This window comes from Microtus pennsylvanicus, chromosome 3, assembly GCF_037038515.1.
Source record: "Microtus pennsylvanicus isolate mMicPen1 chromosome 3, mMicPen1.hap1, whole genome shotgun sequence".
NCBI classification, from domain to species: Eukaryota; Metazoa; Chordata; class Mammalia; order Rodentia; family Cricetidae; genus Microtus; species Microtus pennsylvanicus.
The window spans coordinates 85,221,727-85,245,904 of record NC_134581.1 but is presented as its reverse complement, the minus strand read 5'-3'; the positions used below and the strand labels follow the sequence as shown (position 1 = coordinate 85,245,904).

The 24,178-nt window shown below is 40.9% G+C and overlaps 1 protein-coding gene across 5 annotated transcripts in view; it reads right to left on the bottom strand.

Annotated features, from left to right (window-relative positions):
* The window catches only part of Fam118b (family with sequence similarity 118 member B), a 43,402-nt gene that overhangs the window by 13,860 nt on the left and 5,364 nt on the right, over positions 1 to 24,178 (bottom strand). For 2 of the 5 annotated variants that reach the window (XM_075966399.1, XM_075966396.1), the window contains exons 2-3: positions 9,196 to 9,288; positions 2,881 to 3,133 (exon numbers count right to left, since the gene is read on the bottom strand). In XM_075966399.1, the coding sequence (XP_075822514.1) occupies positions 2,881 to 3,133; positions 9,196 to 9,281 (339 nt within the window). In that variant the 5' untranslated portion in view covers positions 9,282 to 9,288. Of the gene's footprint in view, positions 1 to 2,880; positions 3,134 to 9,195; positions 9,289 to 15,761; positions 15,781 to 16,413; positions 16,554 to 24,178 lie in introns of those variants that run through there. The other 3 variants (XM_075966400.1, XM_075966397.1, XM_075966398.1) reach the window with 3 other exon arrangements.

Below are 24,178 nucleotides of genomic sequence, written 5' to 3'. Positions count from 1 at the left end.
TTTGAGGGATTTATTAATTTCTTCTAATTTTTTTGTTTGTCTTTTCCTCAATTTCTTTCTTTCTTTCTTTCTTTCTTTCTTTCTTTCTTTCTTTCTTTCTTTCTTTTTTTTTTTTTTTGGTTTTTTCGAGACAGGGTTTCTCTGTGGCTTTGGAGCCTGTCCTCAATTTCTTTAAGGGAGCTTTTCATTTTCTCTTTAAAGGTCTCTGTTATTTTCATAAAGTTATGTTTAAAGTTGTTTTCTTCTTCTGGGTTCCCTCCTAATTTGGTGGTGGTGGGATTGAGACAGGGTTTCTCTGTGTAACAGCTCTAGCTGTCCTGGAACTCAATTTGTTGACCAGGCAAACTCAGAGATTCACCTGTCTCTGCCTCCTGAGTGTTGGGATTAAAGGTGCCACCACTGCCCAGCTCCCTCCTAAGTTTTTAAAGATTTATTTTTATTTGTGGCACATGCATCTATGTATATTATGTGCACATGTATGTGAGTGCCTGAAGAGTCCATAAGAGGGCAAAGATCCTTTGGAACTGGAGGTTGTCTAACATGTGTTCTAGAAACTGACTTGAGGTTTTGCAAGAGTAGCAAGCATTTTAACCACTGAACCATCTCTCTAGCCTCCTTTCTATTGTTTTTTGGTTTTTGTCTTTTGAACAGGGTTTCTTTGTGTAACAGTCGTAGCTCTCCTGAAACTAGCTCTGTAGACCAGGCTGGCCTTGAACTCACAGAGATACATCTGCCTCTGCCTCCTGAGTGCCAGGATTAAAGGTGTTAGCTTTTTTTTTTTAAAGATTTATTTATTATATATACAATGTTCTGCCTGAATGTCAGACAAAGGCATCATATCTCATTATAGATTGTTGTGAGTCACCATGTGGTTGCTGGGAATTGAACTCATGTCCTCTGGAAGAGCAGGCAATGCTCTTAACCTCTGAGCCATCTCTCCAGTCCCTATACCTGGATTCTTATTAGCCCGCTGTATCTATTATTCTTGGGAGAAATGTCTACTCAAGCCTATTGTTCTCCTAAAAGATTATTCTGTTTGTGATTAAATCACTGTCAAACTCTGTTTTGTTTTCTTGGAAGAATTTTTAAATTTTACCTCTGATAATTAGATTTGGGATACATTTTGAAGTAATTTTACATACTGAATAAAGACCTCATGGGCTAGAGAAATGACCCAGTGGTTAACAACACTGGCTGTTCTTCCCAAACACCTGGATTTGGTCCCCAGCAACCACACAGTGGTTCACAACCATTTATAACTCTAGTCCCAGGGGATCCAACTCCTCCTTCTGGCTTCTGAAGGCACTGAACATACAAGGTACACATATACACACAAGCAAACAAAACACCCATACACACACACACACACACAAAATGATAAAGGTGTGTGTTACCACCTTGGGCACAGCACTGGAATTAAAAAAACCTCATGAACTCTTTTTCTGTTTGTTTGTTTGTTTTGTTTTTTTGGGATGGGGTTTCTCTGTGTAGCCTTTGTTGTCCTAGAACGACTCCGTAGACCAGGCTGGCTTCGAACTCACAGAGATTCATTTGCCTCTGCCTCCTAAGTGCTGGGATTAAAGGCGTGGGACACCACTACCTGGCATGTGTGTGTTTTAATTTAGTTTTTTTTTTTAAAGTTAAATTAGTCTAAGATGGTCTCAAACTCTCCATTACTCTAACTGGCTTCAAACGTAGCAATTCTCCTGCCTCAGTCTCTTAGTGTGGGAAGTATAGGCATGCACTACTTATATCTGATTTCTTTAAAACCCATTAATTCTTTATGTGGTTTTAAGTTAGTAACAGTTTGTTCCAGTTAAGGACAAGGAACTGAAAAGAGGAAGTAAGAAATCCTAAGGTCTATGGTAAGTTTTAGGCACATTTCTTTCTACAGTCTTGAGAAAAGGGATAAAAATTACTGACAGTTAACTTTTAAGGGGTAAGTGTCCTATTTCTTCCAAAGTGTATTTAAATTATTAAAAATTGGAACATGTGGGCTCAAGTACAGGTTTGTGGTTCCATTCCAAGCAACACACAGCCTGTAATTCAGCACTTGAGAGGTGGCGACTGTAGAACCAGGCATTCTAACCTATCCTTGTCTTCACAGTGAGCTTTAGGTTGACCTTGGCTACATGAGACTGTTTCAAGTAACATACAGTACCAATAGTTCTAGCATAAGTGAATCCTAATTTTCAAGTAATTTTTCAGGTAAAGCAAGAAAGACAATTAGGTTCTTTATCCAACTTAGTTGAATAAAATTCTTTGTGACTATTTTGAGTTACAGCCTCTAAAAAGAACACTAAAAACTGGTTTCATTTTATCCCTCTGATGATAAAGAATTATCTGCAGCTGGGCAAGGGGTACATGCCTATAATGTTAGCACCCAGGAAACTGAAGCAGGAGGACTCCAAGTTTGTGGCCAGCATGGGATACACAAGATGCTTTCTCAAAACACAAAAACAAAATCCCAACTTAAATCTTTCTAATATTTCCTTAAAGTCATGAATATAAGGGCACCTTTTATAACGAGCACAGAAAAGTAAATTTGCCGGGCAGTGGTAGTGCATGCCTTTAATCCCAGCAGTCAGGAGGCAGAGGCATGTGGATTTCTGTGAGTTCGAGACCAGCCTGGTCTACAAGAGCTAGCTCCAGGACAGACTCCAAAGCTACAGAGTAACCCTGTCTTGAAAACAAACAAACAAACAAAAAAGTAAATTCACAAACAGAATGAAATGGGCTCAGGATAATTACCCTGAACAGGCTCTATAGATACTTCACAGGTTATAAATACCCAAGCTATACAAATATTCCTGCTTGAGTAAGAAACTAATCCTATTATGAGGAAATTTCACAGACCATGGCATACAGCAGACTACTCACGGGGGAGAGTTTCTGAATGAGGTCATGGGCAACATGGACAAGGTTCTTGTCTTCATGGAGACACTTTTGAAATTTTTTGCTTTCCTCGTCTTCCAGAAGATCAAAATCAATAGCAGCATCCAGCAAGGCCTGAATTAACCCCTTCCAGGATTTCAGGGCTGGGACCTGTGGTGCAACTGCAGCGCTAATGCCTGTGCCAATCACCAGCACGAGTTCTCGAGGTTTCTTGGTTTTCAAGCTTGGAAGCAGCTTCCTGAAAAGGAAAAGGCACAAAAAGATTGGAGCATCCAGCAGACAAAGCACACAAGCCAAGACGCCTGACAGAGATGTAGCTGGCTCTCATTATTCAACAGCTCAACTTGTTGTTTGCTTTGTTCTGTGAGTCAAGGTCTCACTGTGTAGTCTTAGCTAGCCTACAACTCACTACGTAGACCAGGCTGTCCTTGAACTCAAGACATCAGTTTGCTTCTGCCTCCCTACTGCTGGGATTAAAAGCATGCACTTACTAAGTTTTAGTTGTAAAACCGAGGATTCCAATTTCTGACACTTTTCCAAAGTAGATGAAATGAAACACCATAATATTATTCCAAGTTCTTGTAGGAAGACAAAGCAGTAGCTATTTCAGGAATCCTGAGATATAATCTTAAAATCAACTTTCTCTTCCATAGTCGTCTCTAGCTAAGAAAACCACTAACATTACAGCAGGTTCAAATGTATTACAGCTGAAGTTCTGCCAACTAAATTATTCTTTAAGCCAATGGTAATTTGAAAAGGACACGTTTGATTTGTTTTCAAAAAGAAAATATTTTCATACAAATTAAGTTGATATTGTTTGTTGAGATATGAATGTAAAACAAGAAAGGCAATGAAAAACTTGATTCCAGATTTTATAAGCAAACATAAAACTCAGCATGAAAGCCAAATCCAGCGGACAAATCTGCATGGTTTGGTTCTAGACATCACTGATTTAAAAAAAAAAAAAAGTGTTCAGCAGGCTTCTGAAAACATGAGAGAGAGCCTCATGTTTTTGTCACAACAAAATAGCCCGTTCTCATGGCAGTGAGCAGAGTCCTGCTGAGAGACAGCATGTTTCAGCTCCCTTTCCCCTCTCACTCTACGGCTACATTAAAATCATTACTTACCTTACCCTTCTTTTTCAAAATAGTACAATGAATAGAAACATGACCAGCACTTAGACAAAACCCAACAAAGACACACTTTGAAGTCCTGGGAAACAACCTCTATAACTGCCTGTCCTACTCCAGTCTCTACACTCAATGACTTAACAAATAGGAAAACCTGCAAACACGCAGAGACGAGAGATGGCCCATTTATAAAATAGCTCATATGCTAGGGGTAACCAACAAAACTGTTCACAGCTATTAGAGACACATAATGGAGTACGCTATAAAAAGGAGAATCAAGATAATGAATGAAAATTGGATGTGATAACCAAGGCTGTACACAGCTATTAGAGACACATAATGGAGTATGCTTTAAAAAGAAGAATCAAGATAATGAATGAAAATTGAATGTGATAACCAAGGTCTATAATCCCAGAATTTGGGAGGGAGAGACAGGAGGATTGGAAATTTAAGGTCAGTTATAGAAATACACACACCCATACAATACTTTCACAAAAGGGCTTTCAGTAAAAAAGAAAAAAAGTCGCAGTTGTGTTTTATGATCTCTGCCTAAATCACTAAATAACCTAAAAAATCCCCAACATATTTCTTTCTTTAGTGTGTGTGTGTGTGTGTGTGTGTGTGTGTGTGTGTATGTATGTAGGAGACGGGACAGCCATGCTGTGTGTGGGAACAGCCATGGTGTGTGTGGAGGTTAGAGGACAACTTTGGGTGTTGTGTCTCTCTTCCCACCATGTTGACGCAGGGACCAAACTCAGGATACCAGGGTTAGCATCATCTGCAGAGCCATGACAATGGCCCTAATAGTTATTTTTAAAGACAGAATTAAGGCAAGATAAAAAGGGAAAATCAAGGGGACATGGGCAGGGAAAAAGCCTTTCACTGAAGAATCTGGCTGGGTGTCAGAAACTTGGTCACAAATGACAAATCCAAGATTCTCTATAGACACAATATTCTCTTTTCTAAGAGGTATGTCAAATGAGGATGTTAAAACAACAAATGAAACTATATACTTGAGATTAGGTTTGTCATCTTGACTTTAGATAGTAATAATACCCAAATATCAACAAAATATCTTATAAAACTACCTTACAAACTCATTTGTAAAAGGAAGCTCAATAGGAAGAAAAATAAGAAAACCAGCTCAATTTAATGTGTGTGTGTGTGTGTGTGTGTGTGTGTGCATGCTTTTAAGACAGTGTCTCAGATGACCTGGGAGTCCTTAAATTATTGATCCTCCTGCCTCCATCTCACAAATGTGAGAATTACAGGCATACACCACCTTACTCAGCTCAAACTTTACTAATCTTTAAGTTTTAAGTAATCTTTAACTGCTGGTATAAATTATACTGAGAAATTTAACATAAAAAAGCCATCGACTCATATGAACAGCCATTGTAAAGACAATTCTCAAGCAGCTTACACTGAGCAAGTACTATCCTTTCCCTAAAAGCAGCCCCCTCTCACAAGTCTCCAAAGTAAATGAAAATGATGTACCTACTACCCCTTGTCTTAATAAGATCAACAGCTTTGCTTGTACTGAGATTCTTTGCTGCTACTTTCTTTTCCTGTACAGAGGTCTCTAAAGTGTAACTCCTTGGGCTGTTGGCAGAGGTGCTGGGCTGGAATACCCTGCCACAGCACGTATAAAAAGTAGGGTAGAACAAGATGACAGCAGCAAGCAGACAACAGACATCAGAAGGCAGCATGATTTCAGAAGTTCAGAATAAAACCCAATTCTCTTTGCAGAAGCTCAGCAATGTTGAGGCATATGCTCAGGTGGGCAGGCAGGTCACACTAAAACTCAGCTGTAAGTCTGGAGAAAGTCAGCCAGAGGACGCTGCATTTGAGAACACTGTGTACAGTGCCAGGTGGGAGGGATTAAGGAAGAATCTCCGTAGGAAATCTAAGACTTCCCCAACCAGTCTCCCAGTCTCTAGGATTCAACCGTTTCTCTGCACCCAGTCTCCATGCATGTAAGAGATGGGAAGATTTCTCTCTGTGGAAATAGCCATATGGCAGAAAAGGCCTCAACTGCCGAACTTGCTCCAGGATTCATATTCAGAGGGAAACTCCTCAGCATGTTGGGATGATGAATACTGGTTCCCAATTTGACAGAATCTGCTGGAATCAACTAAAAAAAATCCCTGGGCAAACCTGTAAGGAATCTGCTTGATCAGATTATTCAAAGTGGGAACATCCACCCGAAATGAAATGTACCTAGTGGCAGCCAGGTTAAAAAAAAAAAAGGTGAGCATTGCCCTCCCATCCTGCTGACAGGTGCATTTACCCCGTCCATGCTTCAGTTCTTCACCTCCTTCTGTCCTCCAATGTGGACTGAAGACCAGTGTTTCCAGGGATCGAGTCCTTAGGCCTTCAACACCAGACTGGGGCTGCTGAGAAGCTACGGGAGTCTCAGTCCCTCCAATGTGAATTGAACCACTGTTGGACTACCCAGACCACACCATGCAAGCCAATCTAATAACCCCATTAAATAAGTATTCATCCTGTCAGTTCTAGTCCTCTAGAGCAGTGGTTCTTAATCTGTGGGCTGTGACTGATTCCTCTGGGGGTTTTATAACCCTTTCACAGGGCTCACATATCACATGCCCTGCATATCAGATAATTACATTATGATTCATAACAGTAGCAAAATTAGTTCTGAAGTAACAATAAAAATAATTTTATAGTTGGGGAACACAAGGAACTGTATTAAAGGGTCCCAGCATTAGTAAGCTGGAGAATCACTGATCTAGAGAACCCTGACTAATATCCATACTCACATAGACTCCTAACTGCTTCTCAGTAACTTAAATATGAATGGACAAACTATATGGTCACTTTACATCTGCAAAAGGCCCACATAAGCCAGGCAGTGGTGGCGCACACCTTTAATTCCTGTACTTGGGAGGCAGAGATAGGTGGATCTCTGTGAGTTCATGGCCAGCCTGGTCTACAAGAGCTAGTTTCAGGACGAATCCAAAACTACAGAGAAACTCTGTCTCGAAAAACCGAAAAAAAAAAAAGGCCCCCATGATAAGAGGTACAGAGGTACGTACAAACAAGCTAGCAGGTAGTCAGGAGGCTAAGGCTGCAAGGTCACACTTGTAAGACAACCTGGGGCTACATAGTGATACCCTGTCTTCAAAAGGACAAAAGCAGTAACAATAACAAAATTGAAGAAAATTAAAAATGTAACCGCAATTTTTAGAAATCCCTAAGAAAAACCGAGAAAAACCTTTAATAAAGTAGAACTGAAACAAAGAACAGGAAAAAACAGAGCCAGGCACAGAGGTGCATGCCAGTAATCCAAGAACTCAGGAGGCTGATGCAGGAGGATAGAGCTGGAGCTCAGGATGGGTTACCCACAAAGACCTTGGCACCAAATAGTGAGAGATGGGGTGGGGTGGAGAGAAAACATGAACACACAATGACAGACGGTTCAACATCTGAACAACAAAAGCTCTACAGACACAGAAATGTTTAATATCAGGTTAACACAAGATAATTACTTCAAAATGAAGTTATCACGAAGTAGTTTGAAGGTACCATACTATTTAGTTTGCCAGATATGGCATTGTACAATTTTCTGCGTTCCTGAGAATAATCTATTTTTGTAAGATTCTAGTAAGCAAAGGCAAAAGATCACACAATACAAAAACGGTTGTTTTGATTTGGGACCAAACACCCCCTGGTCAAGTTCAACTGCAAAAGGTTTGGTTCCCAAGGCAAGTGTTCAGAGCTGGGGTTTTGGGAAATTAACTGGATCAACTTATCACCGGGTTAATCCACTGGTGGGTTCAGAATGTGAAAGCATTTCTGACTGGTAGAGACTCTCAGTCACTAAAGATGTGACCTGAAAGAATGCTATCTTGTGTCTGGACCCTTCCCTCGTGGCTCTTTGATTCCCGGCAGGCAGAAGGTAGGCCACTCTGTTCTACACGTTCTTGAATGGCATTCTACCTCACAATAGTCTTAAGAGCAATGGAGTCAACAGACCATAGGCCAAAAATCTCTCAAATTTTGGCCAAATCACTATTTCCTTTTTCAAATTCATTTCTAAAACAACTGCTAATCAGAACAGAGTGTCTATCTTGGTAAGAACACTTTTCTCTCTTACCAGAGAAATGAGTGGTACCATCAAAATTCTAAGAAAAAAAAATGTTTCATACCTAAATTCTATTCTCAGCCAAACCATTAAATAAATGTAAGGAAATGATAAGGCCATTTAGTATCTCCAACAATTACTCCTATGTATTCTTACTAAGGAAGGCACCTGAGAGCATGCTTCAGTAAAATGAGTACATTAAAATCAAAATTTTAATGAGTACATTAAAATCCTAGTCCAGGAGTAAGAATCCACAGAATCAATTAGCATATGATAGATTAATTCTCCTTTCAGCTTCTAAAGATGAAAAATGACATAGAAAATAAAAAACCCAAGACACACTTTAGTAATATGGAAGTTTAAAAAAAGTCACAAAAGGAAATAAAATCCTAACACTTTAGGCTTGGCTATTAATATTATTTATGTTTGTTTTGTGTTTCGAAGCTCTGGCTGTCTTGGATCTTGCCTTGTAGACTAGGCTGGCCTTGAACTCAGAGAACCACCTGCCTCTGCTTCCCGTTTCCTGAGTGTTGGAATTAAACCACCCAGTTTACTAAAACTATGTAAATATTGAGAACTGGTTGATCAAGTAGAGAGATAAACATGAGAAGATAAGGGTTAAGCCGGTAGGGCAGTAATACACGGGGAGGAACAAACAGAGTCCTTATCTGTTACATGTGTTGCTCGTAGCAGAACACAGCATTTAAAATGTGTGCTGTCAGGTGCATGCCTGCAAACTCCGCATCTGGGAGGCTAAGACAAGAGTTCTAGACCAGCCTCGGTTACATATCAAGACCCTGTCTCACAATCAAAAACAAAACCAGATGTCAAGATTAGAAAAAAACAGGAAACTATTATCTCTGCTGAGCAGGACATTTTAACCTTTAAAGTAACAAATTTTAAAATTATGTATTAGCTTAATAAAAAAATTAAGTCCAATGTAAAAATAATTTAATCTTTAAATGAAGGCTATATTAGTCAGTGAAATCCCCAATAGTTCAGGGTAAGTACCTCCCACTAATGGTAATTTTCTGTTCCTTTGATTCCCTTTCTCTTGTTTACCTGGGCTTTTTGGTGGGAGGTTCGCCATCATTGAAGAATCCAAAAATCTTGTCTATATCAGAGGCCTGGCTCCCTGTAGAAGCCATCCAGTTTCTAAAACAGATTAAACATCATGTACCATGATTAGATCTGTAAAGTACACCATTTATAACAGAACATACATTAAGCATTTTCATAAGTCATATGCTCATTAAGGTATTGAGGGGTATCCTCTACTTAACAGAAACCCATTCATTAATGAGCACACCATGCTTAAGGAATGAAATTAGTCTAAAGGAAGTAGTCTTGACATTATAACTCATTGATAAGTGCTCCCTACTGCTCCATATGGCTTCTGTTCCTCAGAATCCCTTGCCCCCCTCTCCCACTAAAATCCAGCCATGTCAACTCATGTAAGTCACTGGCCATCACTCTGTACAACTTACAGCAGAGGACTTGGGAATCACTGAGGACATCAGACAACCCAGAGATCAGTATGTTAATAGTGCTTAATCATCCATTACACTCAGCAATACAAGCAGTACCATTTATTCACTGTTAGACATTCTTCGTGAGCAACTGTCCCCACAGGCTGAAGACAGGTCTCTCTGACTAAACTAATCACAAGTCACTGTGATTAATGGAAGGGGTATTAAGCAAAGATATGTAAAGACAATGAACATCAGTTGCTGGGATACCCAGCATAAGAGTCACTACAGATTAGAGTAAAAACTACCACGGATTTTAATTGCTCAAAACTTTAAATGGTGACATTTAAAGATTGATATTAGCAACTTTTCTTTTGTTTTTTGAGACAGGGTTTCTCTGTGTAACAGCCTTGTCTGTCCTGGAACTCACTTTGTAGACCAGGCTGCCTTGAATTAGAGATCCACCTGCCTCTATCTTCCAAGTGCTGGGATTAAAGGCGTGCACCACCACCTGGATTTTTTTTTAAGTTGTGTGCTTTTGTGTGTGAGTATGCATATGTTGGTGTATCTCAGCATGTGTGAGGAGGTCAGAGGACAACTTTCAGGATCTGGTCTCTTCTTTCACCATGTGTGTCCGAGGGATCAAACTCAGACGGTCAGTCTTGGCAGCGAGCAGCTGTACCTGTTGAGCCATCCCACTAGCTCACAAGTAATATTTTAACACTGACAATGTGGAAGATGATAGAATTCTGGACATGCTACTATGCCCTTTATGTCTGGCTTTGAGTGGAACGCTTCAGAAAGCCTTGCTATGTTTGGGTTAGTCAGCAGAGGCTGAGTCTGCACTTGGTGCTGCTGCATGACAGTCTGCAGCTGCACCAACCTTGGTCCTAAGACACTCCTGGCAGCCCTGGAGTTCTTACTTTTGATTATGTCTCGCCATAGTCAAAAGGCAATGAGATTGTGTGGGTTGTCTGCTCTCACCGGCAGCAAGAGCAAGATGACTTTGGTAGTTGGAACCTTTCCAAGCCCCTATTAACCTCGTATATTTTTGAATAAAGTAACTGAAGTGAGCTGGCTGGGTGTCAGTCCTTCGGAAGCTTAGCATTTTGGTGAGCTTCTCTCTCTACTGAGATATCTATTCTCTTAAGTGTGCGTTTCATTTCTTAGAGTCTAAAATTGCTGATAGTCAAGAGTTGACCATCACTGAAATGATTTTCATCAAATTCTAACATATTATAAAAGACATTTTCTCTCTAACATTAATGTTTTATGGAGAACCAGTGATTTAAAAAGTGGTTATTTCTTTCACAGATACCACAATCTCTCGTTTTGGGTATATGATTTAAAACAACACTAAAGAAGGCAAACATATTAATGCCCTACTCCCATAAACATGGTTCTGTAGACCCATCATTTAAACAAATTAAACTCAGCCAGGTGCAGTGGCATACACCCTTAACCACAGCACCCAGGAGGCAGAGTCAGGCAGATCTCTGAAACCAGACAGCCTGGTCTACTAAGCGAGATCCAAGACATCTAGGGTTACACAGATAAACCCCATTTGAACCCCCCCACCAAAAACAAAACAAAACAACAAAAAAATTAAAACACACAGAAAAACATGAAGTAAATAGAATTTAACATACGTTTTGAAGCCTGGAATAGTCAGAACTTAGTGCTCAATTCAAATACTAACCCAGTTTTGTTTAAAAATTAAAAGAAAAAAAAAAGGCCAGGTGGCAGTGGTGCACACCTTTAATCCCAGCACTCCAGAGGCAGAGGCAGGCAGAGTTTGAGGCCAGCCTGTTCTACAGAATGAGTTCCTGAACAGTCAGTGCTACACAGAAAAACCTTGTCTCAAAAAACTTGAGACAGGGCTGGAGAGATGGCTCAGAGAGGTTAGGAGCACTGACTGCTCTTCCAGAGGTCCTGAGTTCAATTCCCAGCAGCCACATGGTGGCTCACAGCCATCTGTAATGAGATCTGGTGCCCTCTTCTGGCCAGCAAGCATACAGACAGACAGAACACTGTATACATAATATATAAATCTTTAAAAAAAAAAAAAAACTTGAGTCAAAACAAAACCAAAAGCAAAATTAAAAACTGCTGGGCAGTAGTGGGCATAGCACTCAGGAGGCAAAGACAGACAGAGCTCTGAGTTTGAGGCCAGTGCGGCCTACAGAAAGAGTCCCAGGGCACTCAGGGCCACACAGAGAAACTTTGTCTTAAAAAACCAAAATAACAACAAAACCAAATTAAAAACAAAACAAAACATACTACTTACCATAGGCCATGTAAAATTTATAAATATTAGCTCACTTAATTCCTACAACTTTATTATTAGGTATTATAGATTGAATATCTGTTTTCTGAAAATCCAAAATGTTCTAAAATCTAAAACATCTGGACCACTGACAAAATGCCATCAAGTGGGGGCTGGAGAGATGGCTCAGAGGTTAAGAGCACTGACTACTCATCCAGAGGTCCTGAGTTCAATTCCCAGCAACCATGTGGTGGCTCACAACCACCTATAATGAGATCTGGTGCCCTCTTCTGGCCTACAGGCAGGATACTGTATAAATAAATAAATAAATAAATCTAAAAAAAAATGCCGGGCTGGAGAGATGGCTCAGTGGTTAAGAGCATTGCCTGCTCTTCCAAAGGTCTTGAGTTCAATTCCCGGCAACCACATGGTGGCTCACAACCATCTGCAATGAGGTCTGGTGCCCTCTTCTGGCCTGCAGGCATACACACAGACAAAATATTGTATACTTAATAAATAAATAAATATAAAAACATGCCATCAAGTACAAAATTTCACATCCATCTGACATTATGTTATAGTAAAAATGCAGGTACACTATGAAATTGTACACAACACCATCAGGCTATGTGTATATACAGAATAAATTAATACTGTGTTTTAGGCTTGTGTCTCATCTCCAATATACCTCATTATGTAAACCCAAATATTAAAAAAACAAACGAAAAACATAAAACCCTCAAACTTGAAGTATTTCTGGTCTCAAACATTTCACATAAAGGAATCACCACCTTCATTATTAACCTACTTTATGGAGGAGAAAGCGGTGACACAAAAAGGCTGGGACTTAGTTTAGTTGTCCCAGAATTCAAACCACAGCAACTCTGCCTTGCAATGCCATGTTCTCAGCAGGAGAACTACTAACGAAAATGTCCTCCAACTACTGTTTTCAGCCTTAAAATATTTTTGAAGCCCAAACCTATTTTTTAAGTGCTGAAATTGTAGCAAGCAGATTTACTTGAAATAATAGTGTGCAGAGCTCAAGGGCCATGTCACAATTAGTTATGGTGGAGGCATGCGCTCATGCAGCCCGCTCAGTTTGCTATACACCTTTCACACCGAACTCGAGACTAGCTCTGCCATTTTCTCTGGTTAATTTCTGATGCTTTTCTTTTCAGAACCCTTCTGCAGGCTCATTTCGGCTGCTCTAGCTTAAGAAACTTAAACATGCACAACAAGCTCTGGCTGGAATGTTAGGTTCTGTTACTGAGAAGCTGAACAAAAAGTAATTCTGTATGCCCTTATCACAGCTGCTCATCCATTATCTTGTGTTTTGAAAGGACTAATATTTTGCCCTTAGTCAAGGGATGTCTCATATGAGATATCTCCCAGTGTCTATCCCAGTACATATGTTATAAAAATCGTATCTTATTCATTCTAGAATATTGTTTTCAAGAGGGAGGGGTCCCTTTTAGCATTTATCCTCAACAGTATGCAGTGCTGCTAACAAGTCTCAAAGCTAAGTATGGAAATCTGGCACGGAATTCCCAACATGAATCAACTAGCTAGTCCACACATGAATTTCTCTATATGACTACTATTTCAGCTTCTGTTTCGCTGGAATTTGCTGTAAGGCGTGAGTGAAGTCCTGAGTAAATGAATGTGTGTTGTTGACATGGGTACAGCCATGCCAAGGGCCTGACAGGAACCCCAACAGGAGAAAAAAGCCTTCCTCTGGTCTAAGTATGGATGTTAATAGCATGTACAGAAAATGTCCACTGTAGCTTTCCACCCCAAACACTTACGGCCTGAAGACTTCTGTCCTACAGAGATTAACTAAACCTGTCCCCTTGTTCAGCTGGATGAACAGCTGTATGTCTCCAGGTTCAGCAATATAACAGCAAACACACTGAGCTTGGAGGTAAGGAGATGGCTTTGGCTTCTCCATAAGAGAGTCTAGACCATCCAATCCCAGCTTTTCTTTCTGTCTTTCTTTGATTTCCTTACTGCCCTAGTAAGGTCAATCCCTGGAGCCATGAAGAGTACAGGAACTACGTACAGCTTTTGTGGGAAACACAAAAGTAAAGTAAACAGGACCTGTGACAGTGTCCTCATTACTCAAACGACTGTTCCACCACTGAGAAATCCTTCAAGGCTAATAGAGTATTGCAAAGTCAGTCATATGCTCAGTGAACACTGAAAACAGTGTCATTAACAAAACTTTCAGGCCAAAATCTTCAAAAGACAGAGAACACTTAGCAACCTTGTAATCCCTGATCTTGAAAGGTAGAAACAGAAGAATCATGAGTTCAAGGCCAGCTTCAGCTACTTATGAGTTCAAGGCCAACCAGGGCATATGAGACCCTCTATTAAAAATCAAGAAAAGACAGAGCATTTATAATTTGCAACCTATCGTTTTGGCAGAAATAGAGCTGGGGATGGGACATTCAAGATAACCTAAGAAAAACTTGAAAGAAATGGGGAAAAGAGAGGGTAGAGAAAAGGGACTGGTTATCTGATAACAGAGAGGTTGGCATTTAATGAAGGACCCAGGATCTGAAACCCTCAGAATCCCAGCAGCTCTTGCTTGCCCAGCGTCTTAGAGGTAGCACAAAGGGCAAACTCTGGCTCTTCTCTGCACTCAGCATCCAGCTGGGTCTGTTAGCTGCTTCCTCATTCTCACAGGCTCCCAACACACACGCACAGCACTCAACTCAGCCAAGCCCCATTGCTATAGGGAATAACACCATGTGATAGATAGGCAGATGGAACAAGTCAAGAGGAGGGAAAGTCCAATATTTTGGGGGGTTTTGCCAGAAAGCAAAGGATTTACAAATAACTAATATAGAAGACTGGCACATTTCTTGCAGCAAGCTTCTCCATCTTTGTTTATAAAAAAAATGAGACAGTAACTAGAATAAAGAACACTATTTCTTCTGCCGTAAAAAGGGTTAACTTTTTTTTTTTAAAAGGAAAACAATAGTCATCCTGTATGTCTTGAGAAAAACCCAAACCCCTCTAATTGTGGCTATTGGACTAATTCCAGCACATCTGTGATTTAGCAACTGTCGGAAAAGGGAGAAAAAGATGCCCAGTATAAGTAAGGTACCACAAAGGAGCATTCCACAAGCTTATTGACTGGAACACACGCAGTAAAATATTTGCCTGGATAGTTGATAAATTCAGTCTATAATGTGCAGTGCGGCTTTTCCTATTGGTATATAAAAGCAAGCTTACTGTGTCCTCCTAAGACTCATACAGAGATAGGAATGATGTCCAGTGAGCAGGGCCAGGCTTAAAAGGTTTTATCTACCCACGGTTAACTTAGCTCCTATCGTTATTCTTGAGCAGCCTGCTAGAAACCTCTGGCTTTTGTCAGATAATCTCTGCATCAAACTCATTTCTTGAAAACCCGCACTGGTAACATGCTAGATTGATGCTGCTTATTCTTTTACCAACAGTCACTCATATTCAATGTGAAAAAAGCCTCATCAGTAGCAAGGCTTCTGAAAGAGCCCAAATTCCAGCGAGTCATTTCACTCAAACCCAAAATAAATCATATTGATATTTCAGGCTCATAATCTTGGATGGTTTTTTTATCACCATATATATGTATATATACATACACATATACACATACATACACATATATACATACATACATGTGTCTGCATGTATGTATGTGCTTGCTCTCAGAAGCCAGAGGGCGTCAGATCTTCTGGGACTGGAGTTACAGATAGTTGTGGCTGCCATGTGAATAGCGGGAATCAAACCTAGGTCTTCTACAAGAGTAGGCAGTGCTCTTAACCACTGAGCAATCTTTCTAGCGCCTTTATAATTAATTATTTTTAATTATAAAGGCAAATTGATAGCTCAGTTGATGAAGTGCTTACCTTGCAGGCACAAGGACCTTAGTTCAATCCTCCAGAACCTACAGTCTTAAAAAGCCATTATGGTGGTACACACTTGAAATCCCAGAGCTGGAGAGAAGGAACGCAGCATCCAAAAGTGGTGGTACACACTGTAATTCTAGTACCAGGAAGGCAAAAACAAACCTAGCTTACTCAGCCAATTGAGGAAGGTCAATGAGAGATCCTGTCTCAACAAACAAGGTGGAAGACTCCTGAGGAAAAATAGCTAAGGTTGACCTCTGGCCTTCATATGTAAGGGCAAATGTACATGTGCATCTAAACACGCATTCTCATGGGGGGATGCATATATGTATATATACAATCAAGTCCAATTATTTACATTGAGTTCATCTATATCTATCTATCCATCTATCTATCTATCTATAAATATAACAGATAAGTAAAATTTTATCACACGTTTTCTCTGTATAAAAACCAATTTCCAGAACACACAAAGAGTTTTACTAATGAGCTTATTTGAGTACAATTTTTTGTTTTCGTCTAGCAGTTTTAAATGTCTACTATATGCTAGGCTCTTGAATTCTCTATTTCAAATGGAAATAGAACTGGAGGCTAAAGAAGTTGTTACATGTCCTTTTAAGGAAAGAGGGTAGTCAGGCATGATGGCACATACCTGTAACCCCAGCATTCCAGAGATGGAAGCAAGAGGATAGTGAGGTGGCGGCCAGCTTGGGCTTTGTAGAGAGACCCTATCTCCAAGAAATTACAGCAGGAGAACTATTAAGCGTCGGAGGTGATATCTGTAAGTTCTGTCTGGAGGAGAGAAAAGGCATGCTGAATTTCAACAGTCCTTCTAATTTGTGCTTATATGAACATGTACCACTTTCTTTCTTTCTTTTCTTTTTGCTATTAGCAGAAAGTATAATGTTTTGTCTCAGACCCGTATTTCTGAACACTCTCTACTAATTTTATTTCAGCTCCAACCACCTAGCAAACTAACCTAGAAACTGAATGGCAATTTGCAGAACAGGATTCCAAAAGAAAACAGTGATAAATGGAGAAAGAATAGAAGTTTTACAAAGTACAAAAAGCCACTCTAGCCATGACACAAAATTCAGAGCATCAAGAAAAGATGAGCTGTGGGCCACGAGGGCTAGAACAGTCCCAGCATCCTCTGAACAGATTACAGGGCATGGGCATTTCAAACGAGGCACTCCAATGCACAGAACCCACTTGATACACACAACTCTGCCAATTTTCTATTATGGACAGTGACGATAGTGTGACCAATTCAAGACTTAAGGAGCACATAGAAAATTTTACTCTATGAAAATAGAAAATATTCATCACCAAGTTAAAAACATTTAAAAGATTTGGTGCTACTGAGCTAGAAAGAACAGGGAACATTAATAAAACCTGATTATGTATATTAGGTAACTGCTCTACCAATGAGCTATATGTCCAGCCGTCTTTTTAAAACTTTTGATTGCATATGCCTGTGCACATGTGCATACACACTCAAACATACAGGAGTACAGACAATTGTGGAAGCCAGAGGCATTGGATTCCCCAGAGCTGGAGTTACAGGTGGCTGTGAGTCTGACATGGGTGGCAAGAACCAATCTCATGTCCTCTGCAAGAACCCACTGACTCATCTCTCTAGCATCCCCAGGCCTCTTTTTCACTTCCTATTTGAGAGTCTCATTAAGTAGTCCAGACTTGAACTCACTCTATAGCCTAGACAAGTCTTGAACTTGTGATCCTCATGACTTAGCCTGTAGAGTAGTTGGAATTACACAGCTATGGATAGTCAAAACCTTCTTCCCCTCCTTTTTGAGACAAGATCTCACAAATGTGGCTAAATATGACCCTGAACATGAGGATCCTCCCGCCTCTACCTCCCAAATATTGGAATTACAGGCATGCGTTTTCAGTTCTGGGGAGTGAACTCGGGGCTGTGCGGCGGTAGTGCACGCCTTTAAACCCAGCATTTGGGAGGCAGAGGCAGGCGGATCTCAGTGAGTTCGAGGCCAGCCTGGTCTAAAAAGCAGGTTCCAGACAGTCAGGACTGTTACACAGAGAAACCCTGTCTCGAAAAACCAACCAACCTGTGGGTGACAGTTGTATGGCTGGGGCAGACTGTGGGGCCACTGGCAGTGGGAACAGGATTTATCCCTACTGCTTGTACCGTTTTTTTTGGGAACCTATTCTCTTCGGATGGATACCTTGCTCAGCCTAGATATAGTAGGGAGGGCCTTGGACCTTCCCCCAAAGCAACGTGCCTTACCCTCTCTGAGAAGTGGATAGGGGGTGGGGTGGGGGACTAAGTGGAGGGAAGGGGAGGAGGGGAGGGAGTGGGAACTAGAATTGGTATGTAAAATGAAAAAAGATAGTTTGTTTTCTTTTTAAAGAAAATAAAATAAATTTAAAAAAAAAAGAAAAACCAACCAACCAACCACCACCACCACCAACAAAAAAAACTAGACTACTAAAACCTGCTCTTAAAAGACAGTTTTCCCATGCTGAGCATAGGGGAGCAGGCCTTTGATCCCAACACTTGGGAGACAGAGGCAGGCAGATCTCTGATGTCGAGGGCAGCCTAATCTACAAAGTGAGTTCCAGGACAGCAAGGGCTACACAGACAAACAAAACAACAAACAAAAGGCAGTTTCCCCTTTACTAAACCCAATCTTAACTCTTTCATTGTTTGTCTTAGCAGCTTTACCATAAAACAGACTTTTGGCCTCTAACCTGACCATCTGTAAGCAGAAATGATCAAATCCACTTGTCTCCCTCGGAATTATGGGAGATGAAAAATAGGACCTTGGGCACATTAGGCATATACTCTACCACCAAACTACATCCCCATTCTGGAAAGGTAAAATTTTTAGTTTTGGGATTTTTTGTTTTGTTTGTTTTTTTGTTTTTAAATGTTGGGTCTATAAGCATGGTTTACTTACAGAGATCCGTTTGTTCAGCTGCCCTATGAAGTGAACTTAGGAAACTCTGCATCACTTTGTTAAGATTTCAAGTGAAGGCATGAGTGTAGGTATTTAAAGACTACATCTGGAGGACACTTGTGGAATGGAAGGTCCATGCCTAACTACTGCTTTATTTTGGCTTAAAACTCAGGAAAAACTCATTTCTGGAAGCTGACACATTCAACCTCCCTGCAGCTTCTACAGAATTCCTCAAACAGGCTTGTGCATGCTAGCTTTGAGGTATGTCTTTACTCAGAATGTTCTCCCCATCTATATGCATAGGCCACCAAACTTATTCAAATCATACCTGATGGTCTGAGCTACCCTACTTACTGTGCCTGACTTACACAAGCCCTGGAGATCTTAACACTAGCAATCATGCTTGCGCATCCTCTGAGCCATCACCTCAGCCAAGGGAGGATTACTTACTTACTTACTTACTTATTTATTTATTTATTATATAGGCAGTGTTCTGCCTGCATACCAGAGGAGGGCAGCAGATCTCATTACAGATGACTGTGAGTCACCTTGCAGTTGCTGGGAACCGAACTCAGGACCTCTGGAAGAGCAGTCAGTGCTCTGAACATCTAAGCCATCTCTCCAGCCCCAAGGGTGAATTCTTAAGAGTAGAACTCTTTCTGTCAAGAGACTCAGGAGTATTATTACTTGGGGGCAAGAAACTAGTGTTTCTTATCTCAAAACAAATTGGGTTAAATAAAAGTACTCCATGACTTCTCATCTGTGATTAATAAAATTAAATTCTTCAACATGGTTATAAAGCCCTAGATCTATCACCATCCGCTCTTCATCCTTGTCCTCCATCACTCCTGTCCTTTCTGATCCCCTCGTTTCAATGCTACCAGTAGACTGCCTGTCCATCCTTTTCCTCTAATTGCCTTTGCTATACTTTGACGTCTTATTTGTATCTTTTAACACTTGCAATTACTGGCCACGCTCACAAGAATAACTTCTTTCAGGATAAGGAGAAGTTCTATTATCCTGTTCTTAGGCCAGTTTCTATTACACAGTGTAAAACAACAGAGTAAATGTTGAATATGTGCCGACTCAACGACTGTGTACCTACTATGAGTTAAAGTCTAGAAGATAAACTGATATGTCTAATGTTCTAAACTGTTAAAACCCAAGATGAATAAATAAAGTTACAGTATTTTCTTTCAAGCCAACCAAAAACCTCCTGTGACTAATGCTATCAATCACCAGTTTAAGCCACCACTGCCGGTAAGTAGTGTTTTTAAGGGTGGAGGCCAGTTTGTTTTATATAACAAGATCCTGTCTTGAACAAACAAACAAATATGATAATATGGTGAGATCTACCTATAATCCCAGCTATGCAGGTAGAAGCAAGAAGGTCAAGGCCAACCTAGGCAATTTAGCAAGACTCTCGTTTCTATAAAATAAATGGAGGAAAGGTCTGTCGGCTCAGCAGTAGAGTGTGTGTGCGGTCTCGGGCTCCCTCTCTGCAGCTACAAGAACAAAACCAAGCAGTGGCGAGACTGGGCAGCAGTGCACTTGTGAGGGCCCACAGATGTGAATCTGTTCCAGCTTGACTGGAGGTCAGAGAGTTTGAGTTTATTTTTGTTCTCTTGAAATTGTTGACAACAGGTGTGGCTACAAACAAGAGATCCTGACCTAGGGTGTGGTTAATTAGTATTTGTGGTATAGAGGCAAATCCACTCCACCTGGACCAAAGGCTGGAGAATTCAAGTCTATTCCTTATACCATGTTAATGAAGTCTGTTGTCTCCCCACTCCCACTTTGAAGTGAAGCAAGTGGAAATTAAAAAAAAAAAAAAGGATTCGGGATTCTGTATTCACTGAAATGTCCCTCCCAATACTGTTCTGTATTTGTCTCTTATATCTCTGTTCCTTTTGCTTAATAATTCTAATCCTCACGCTCCTACCTCGGAACGTGGTCTTTGACAACAGCTACAGGAACAAAAACAAGCAGTGACAAGATAGGGCAAGAGTGCACGGCTACCGCTGGCTGGGGGCTGTGAGGCACCAGAATGAGCGGGACCCCAGTGAGAAGGCGGCTGAGGAGCAAGCGGTCTCTAGCGCTGATCCATGGGTGAGATGCCGATGGATTCCGGAACACTGTAACAAAGCACTAACTTGTAGTCTAATCTCAAGCTTTCCAGCCAGAGTTAAAAAGGCTGGCTGACCTTCTGAAAACAGTTAAAGAAATTTATGGGTAATTTGTGTATCTTTGCAATGTACAGATATCATTGTGCCCTCCCCTGACTTTGGTCCTAAAGCAATTAATACTTTCTTTCCCAGCATTATCGTCAAAATGACAAGAATTCTGTAAACTATAAAGCCAAAACTGAGAGAGGGGAGAAGACTGCAGCAGCTGAGAACTTTCAGTGAATTTTTAGAGATGGCAAACAGAAACTTTAAAGGCAGACATAAAGATATATATAAGGATTATCGTGATGTTTGCTCACTGCACAAATTCTTCACCCACTGCTAAGTCAGAAAATGATTTTGTTTTCTCCACCTCCCCATTCTAAGGTTTAGAGAAAAACAAAGTGAACTTTGAAATGACTTGAGTCAGATACAGTCAGGACCATTACACATCCAAAGAAATCACAAGATAAAGGAGCTCATTTGTTTCTCAGATTACGAAGTGCAAAGTCCCTCTCTACAAAGGTGAACAGAAGAGACCAAAACCAAACCCTGGGGAAGTCCATTGTAGCAGTGAGGTTTTGTCAGGTAAGAAATGCTGGAAACAGGGAAGGAAAAGAGAGATGGGTCTGACTTTAAGCAGAGAGGGCACCTCATCCAGGTTCTCTGAGGCCAGCCTATGAAGGAACACGTCATTGCTATCGGAGACTGAGAATTTCCAGCAAAAGCCCTCCAGTCACTTGCAGGAAATGAAGCTAAAGCAAAGATCTGAGAAAAAATCTAAAGAACTATAAATGGACCCACTTGTACCCATATAGCAAGAGTAGATATTGTTAGAAAAACAAAAACTCAGACCCTCGCATGGTAGCACATACTTGTAATTCCCAGCACTTAGGAGGTGAAAGGAAGATCAAAAATTCAAGGTTAGACTCAACTACTTAATGAATTCAAGGCCATCTTAGGCTACAGAGAGAGGAAGGAGGAAAGAAAGAGAGAAGAAGGGGGAGAAGAGGGGTAGGGAAGAGAGAGAAAGGGCTAGAGAAGAAAGGAGATGTGGGGGGAGAGGAGGAGAAGGGACGGAGAGAATAGCAACAAAAGAATCAAAGAAAGGATGGGAGAAGAGTCTGGCAAATGTCACAGAACTGGAGGCTATGAATGAGCCCACTATAACAAGGCAACACTGGGGAAAGCCCTATCCCATCGTACACCACCATGAAACTGCATAATGCCAGGGACAGAGAACATCCTAACAGCTTGAAGGAGGGGGAAAAGGTAACAAGAGCATGTGAAAAGGATGTGAAATAGCCAACTCCTGAAGAGAGTGCAGCAATGTCTCAACCTCCGTGGGAGAATGACTTTAAACCTTCATTTGTATATGCTACCGAACCAACAAATGGGCAGGCAAAATCCAGTCATCCAAAGACTTCTCAGGAAATTCCTGGAGTGTGTGCTTCAATAAAACAGGGAAACAAGCCAGAAAAGGACATGGCTCCACACAGGAAGGAGGTGAAAGAAGCAGGTCCAGTACAGCAGCCGGGCAGCATGCCTAAAAAAGAGTGAAGGCAGGAGGAAGAGGCCGGCGCCAACAGGCAGGGTGCTACAGCGGGGCACAGTGTTACTGATAAGTATGTGAGCAGTATGTTGGCACACTTGGGGGAAATGAGCAGCAGGCAGGTGGAAACTGAAGTGCAGGCCAACCTAAACACTGAGGCGCACAGGTGAAGAGACTGTACGGCTGGCTCTACAGCCAACGCTACTTGACAGAGAAGTGAAGGAACAATATTTAACATTAGCTATTCCTTTTCTTACATTGTTCAGGAGCCTGATCTTTTTTGTTTTGTTTTGTTTTTGGAGACAGACTTTCTCTGTAGCTTTGAACCCTGTCCTGGAATTCGCTCTGTAGACCAGGCTAGCCTCATGCTCATAAGTCCCCCTGCACCTGCCTTCCGAGTGCTGGGATTAAAGGCGTGCGCTACCATTACCTATCTAGGAGCCTGATGAACTTACAAGTCCCAATATATTGGTCCTGCCATTTCTGACGTGGTAAGAGTTACTGGGGAGCATGGGGGCGATGACTCAAGTTTGCTATTCAAGCTCTTGGGAAGTTGAGGCAAGAGAACCGCTTTAAGTTCATGACCAGCCCGAGCTACATGGTGAGATGGTTCCAAAAAGGAATCAATTGATGAATCTCTGCTGTAGAGATTCTGATTTGGTGAGTTGGAATTAAGTAATCAATTCCTTTCCTTTCTGCTTCCCCAAGCTGACACTCTGAGACTAGTAATTGAGTACCTACTGCATGCCAGACACTACACATATTTATCTTGCTTGCTTATCAAATAACCTTAATAGGCAAGTATTATAAATTCATTTTACAAATGAAGAACGAAGATGTGGAGCTTAAATGCACAACATTTAATAACTTTCAATTTAATAAAAGACAAAGTCCCCAACCCCCAATCTATTTTCTTTTGTGAGTATGAGTATTTTGACAAAATGTATATATGTGTACCATCTGAGTGCCTGGTGCTGTGTAGAGGGCAGAAGCAGAAGCTGGATACCCTCAAACTGGGTTACGGATGATTATGAATCACCAGGTGGGTGCTCGGAACTGAGCCCGGGTCCACTGCAAGAGCAACGAGTTCTCTACATCACTGAGCCCTCCCAATCTGTTTTCAGATCTCCTCACCTTTCTAAATATCAATCTGTTTACTTCAAGTAAGCACGGGAATTTCAGTACCACACAGTTGTTAACCCTATCTTCTTCTCTGGTGAGAAACTGAAGGTAGAAAACTCTAAAGTAAATAACCTAAGAGACAAAATTAGAGTGAACTCTGTAATTTTTGACTCCTAGTTCATTTACAAGCTATCTGACAAGTATTTATGCAAATATATATGCAAGTGCTATACTATGTGCTGAGACAGCGGATATTGTTTCAACACTGGCAATGGCTGGGCTTTACAAGAGTACTTTAACATGCATTAACTTATACCTCAAGCAGCTAACACTGAAGAGTATAAAACACACTAACGTAGGCTGCAGATGTAGCTTAATGGAGAGGAACATGTTTACTTTGTTTAAAGACCAAATGATATGACATGCTTATTCCAGCATGATGGCTCAAACTTGTACTCCTGGTACTGAGGAAGCTAAGACACTGCGTTTGAGAACAGCTGTGTAGTAAAATTTTGTCTAAAACAACAACAACCACCACCAGCTAGGCATGAGTAATCCTAGCACTCAGGAAGCTAAAACAAGGGAACCATCTCAAGGTTGAGGACAGCCTGTTACATAGTGACTATGAGGCCCCACCAT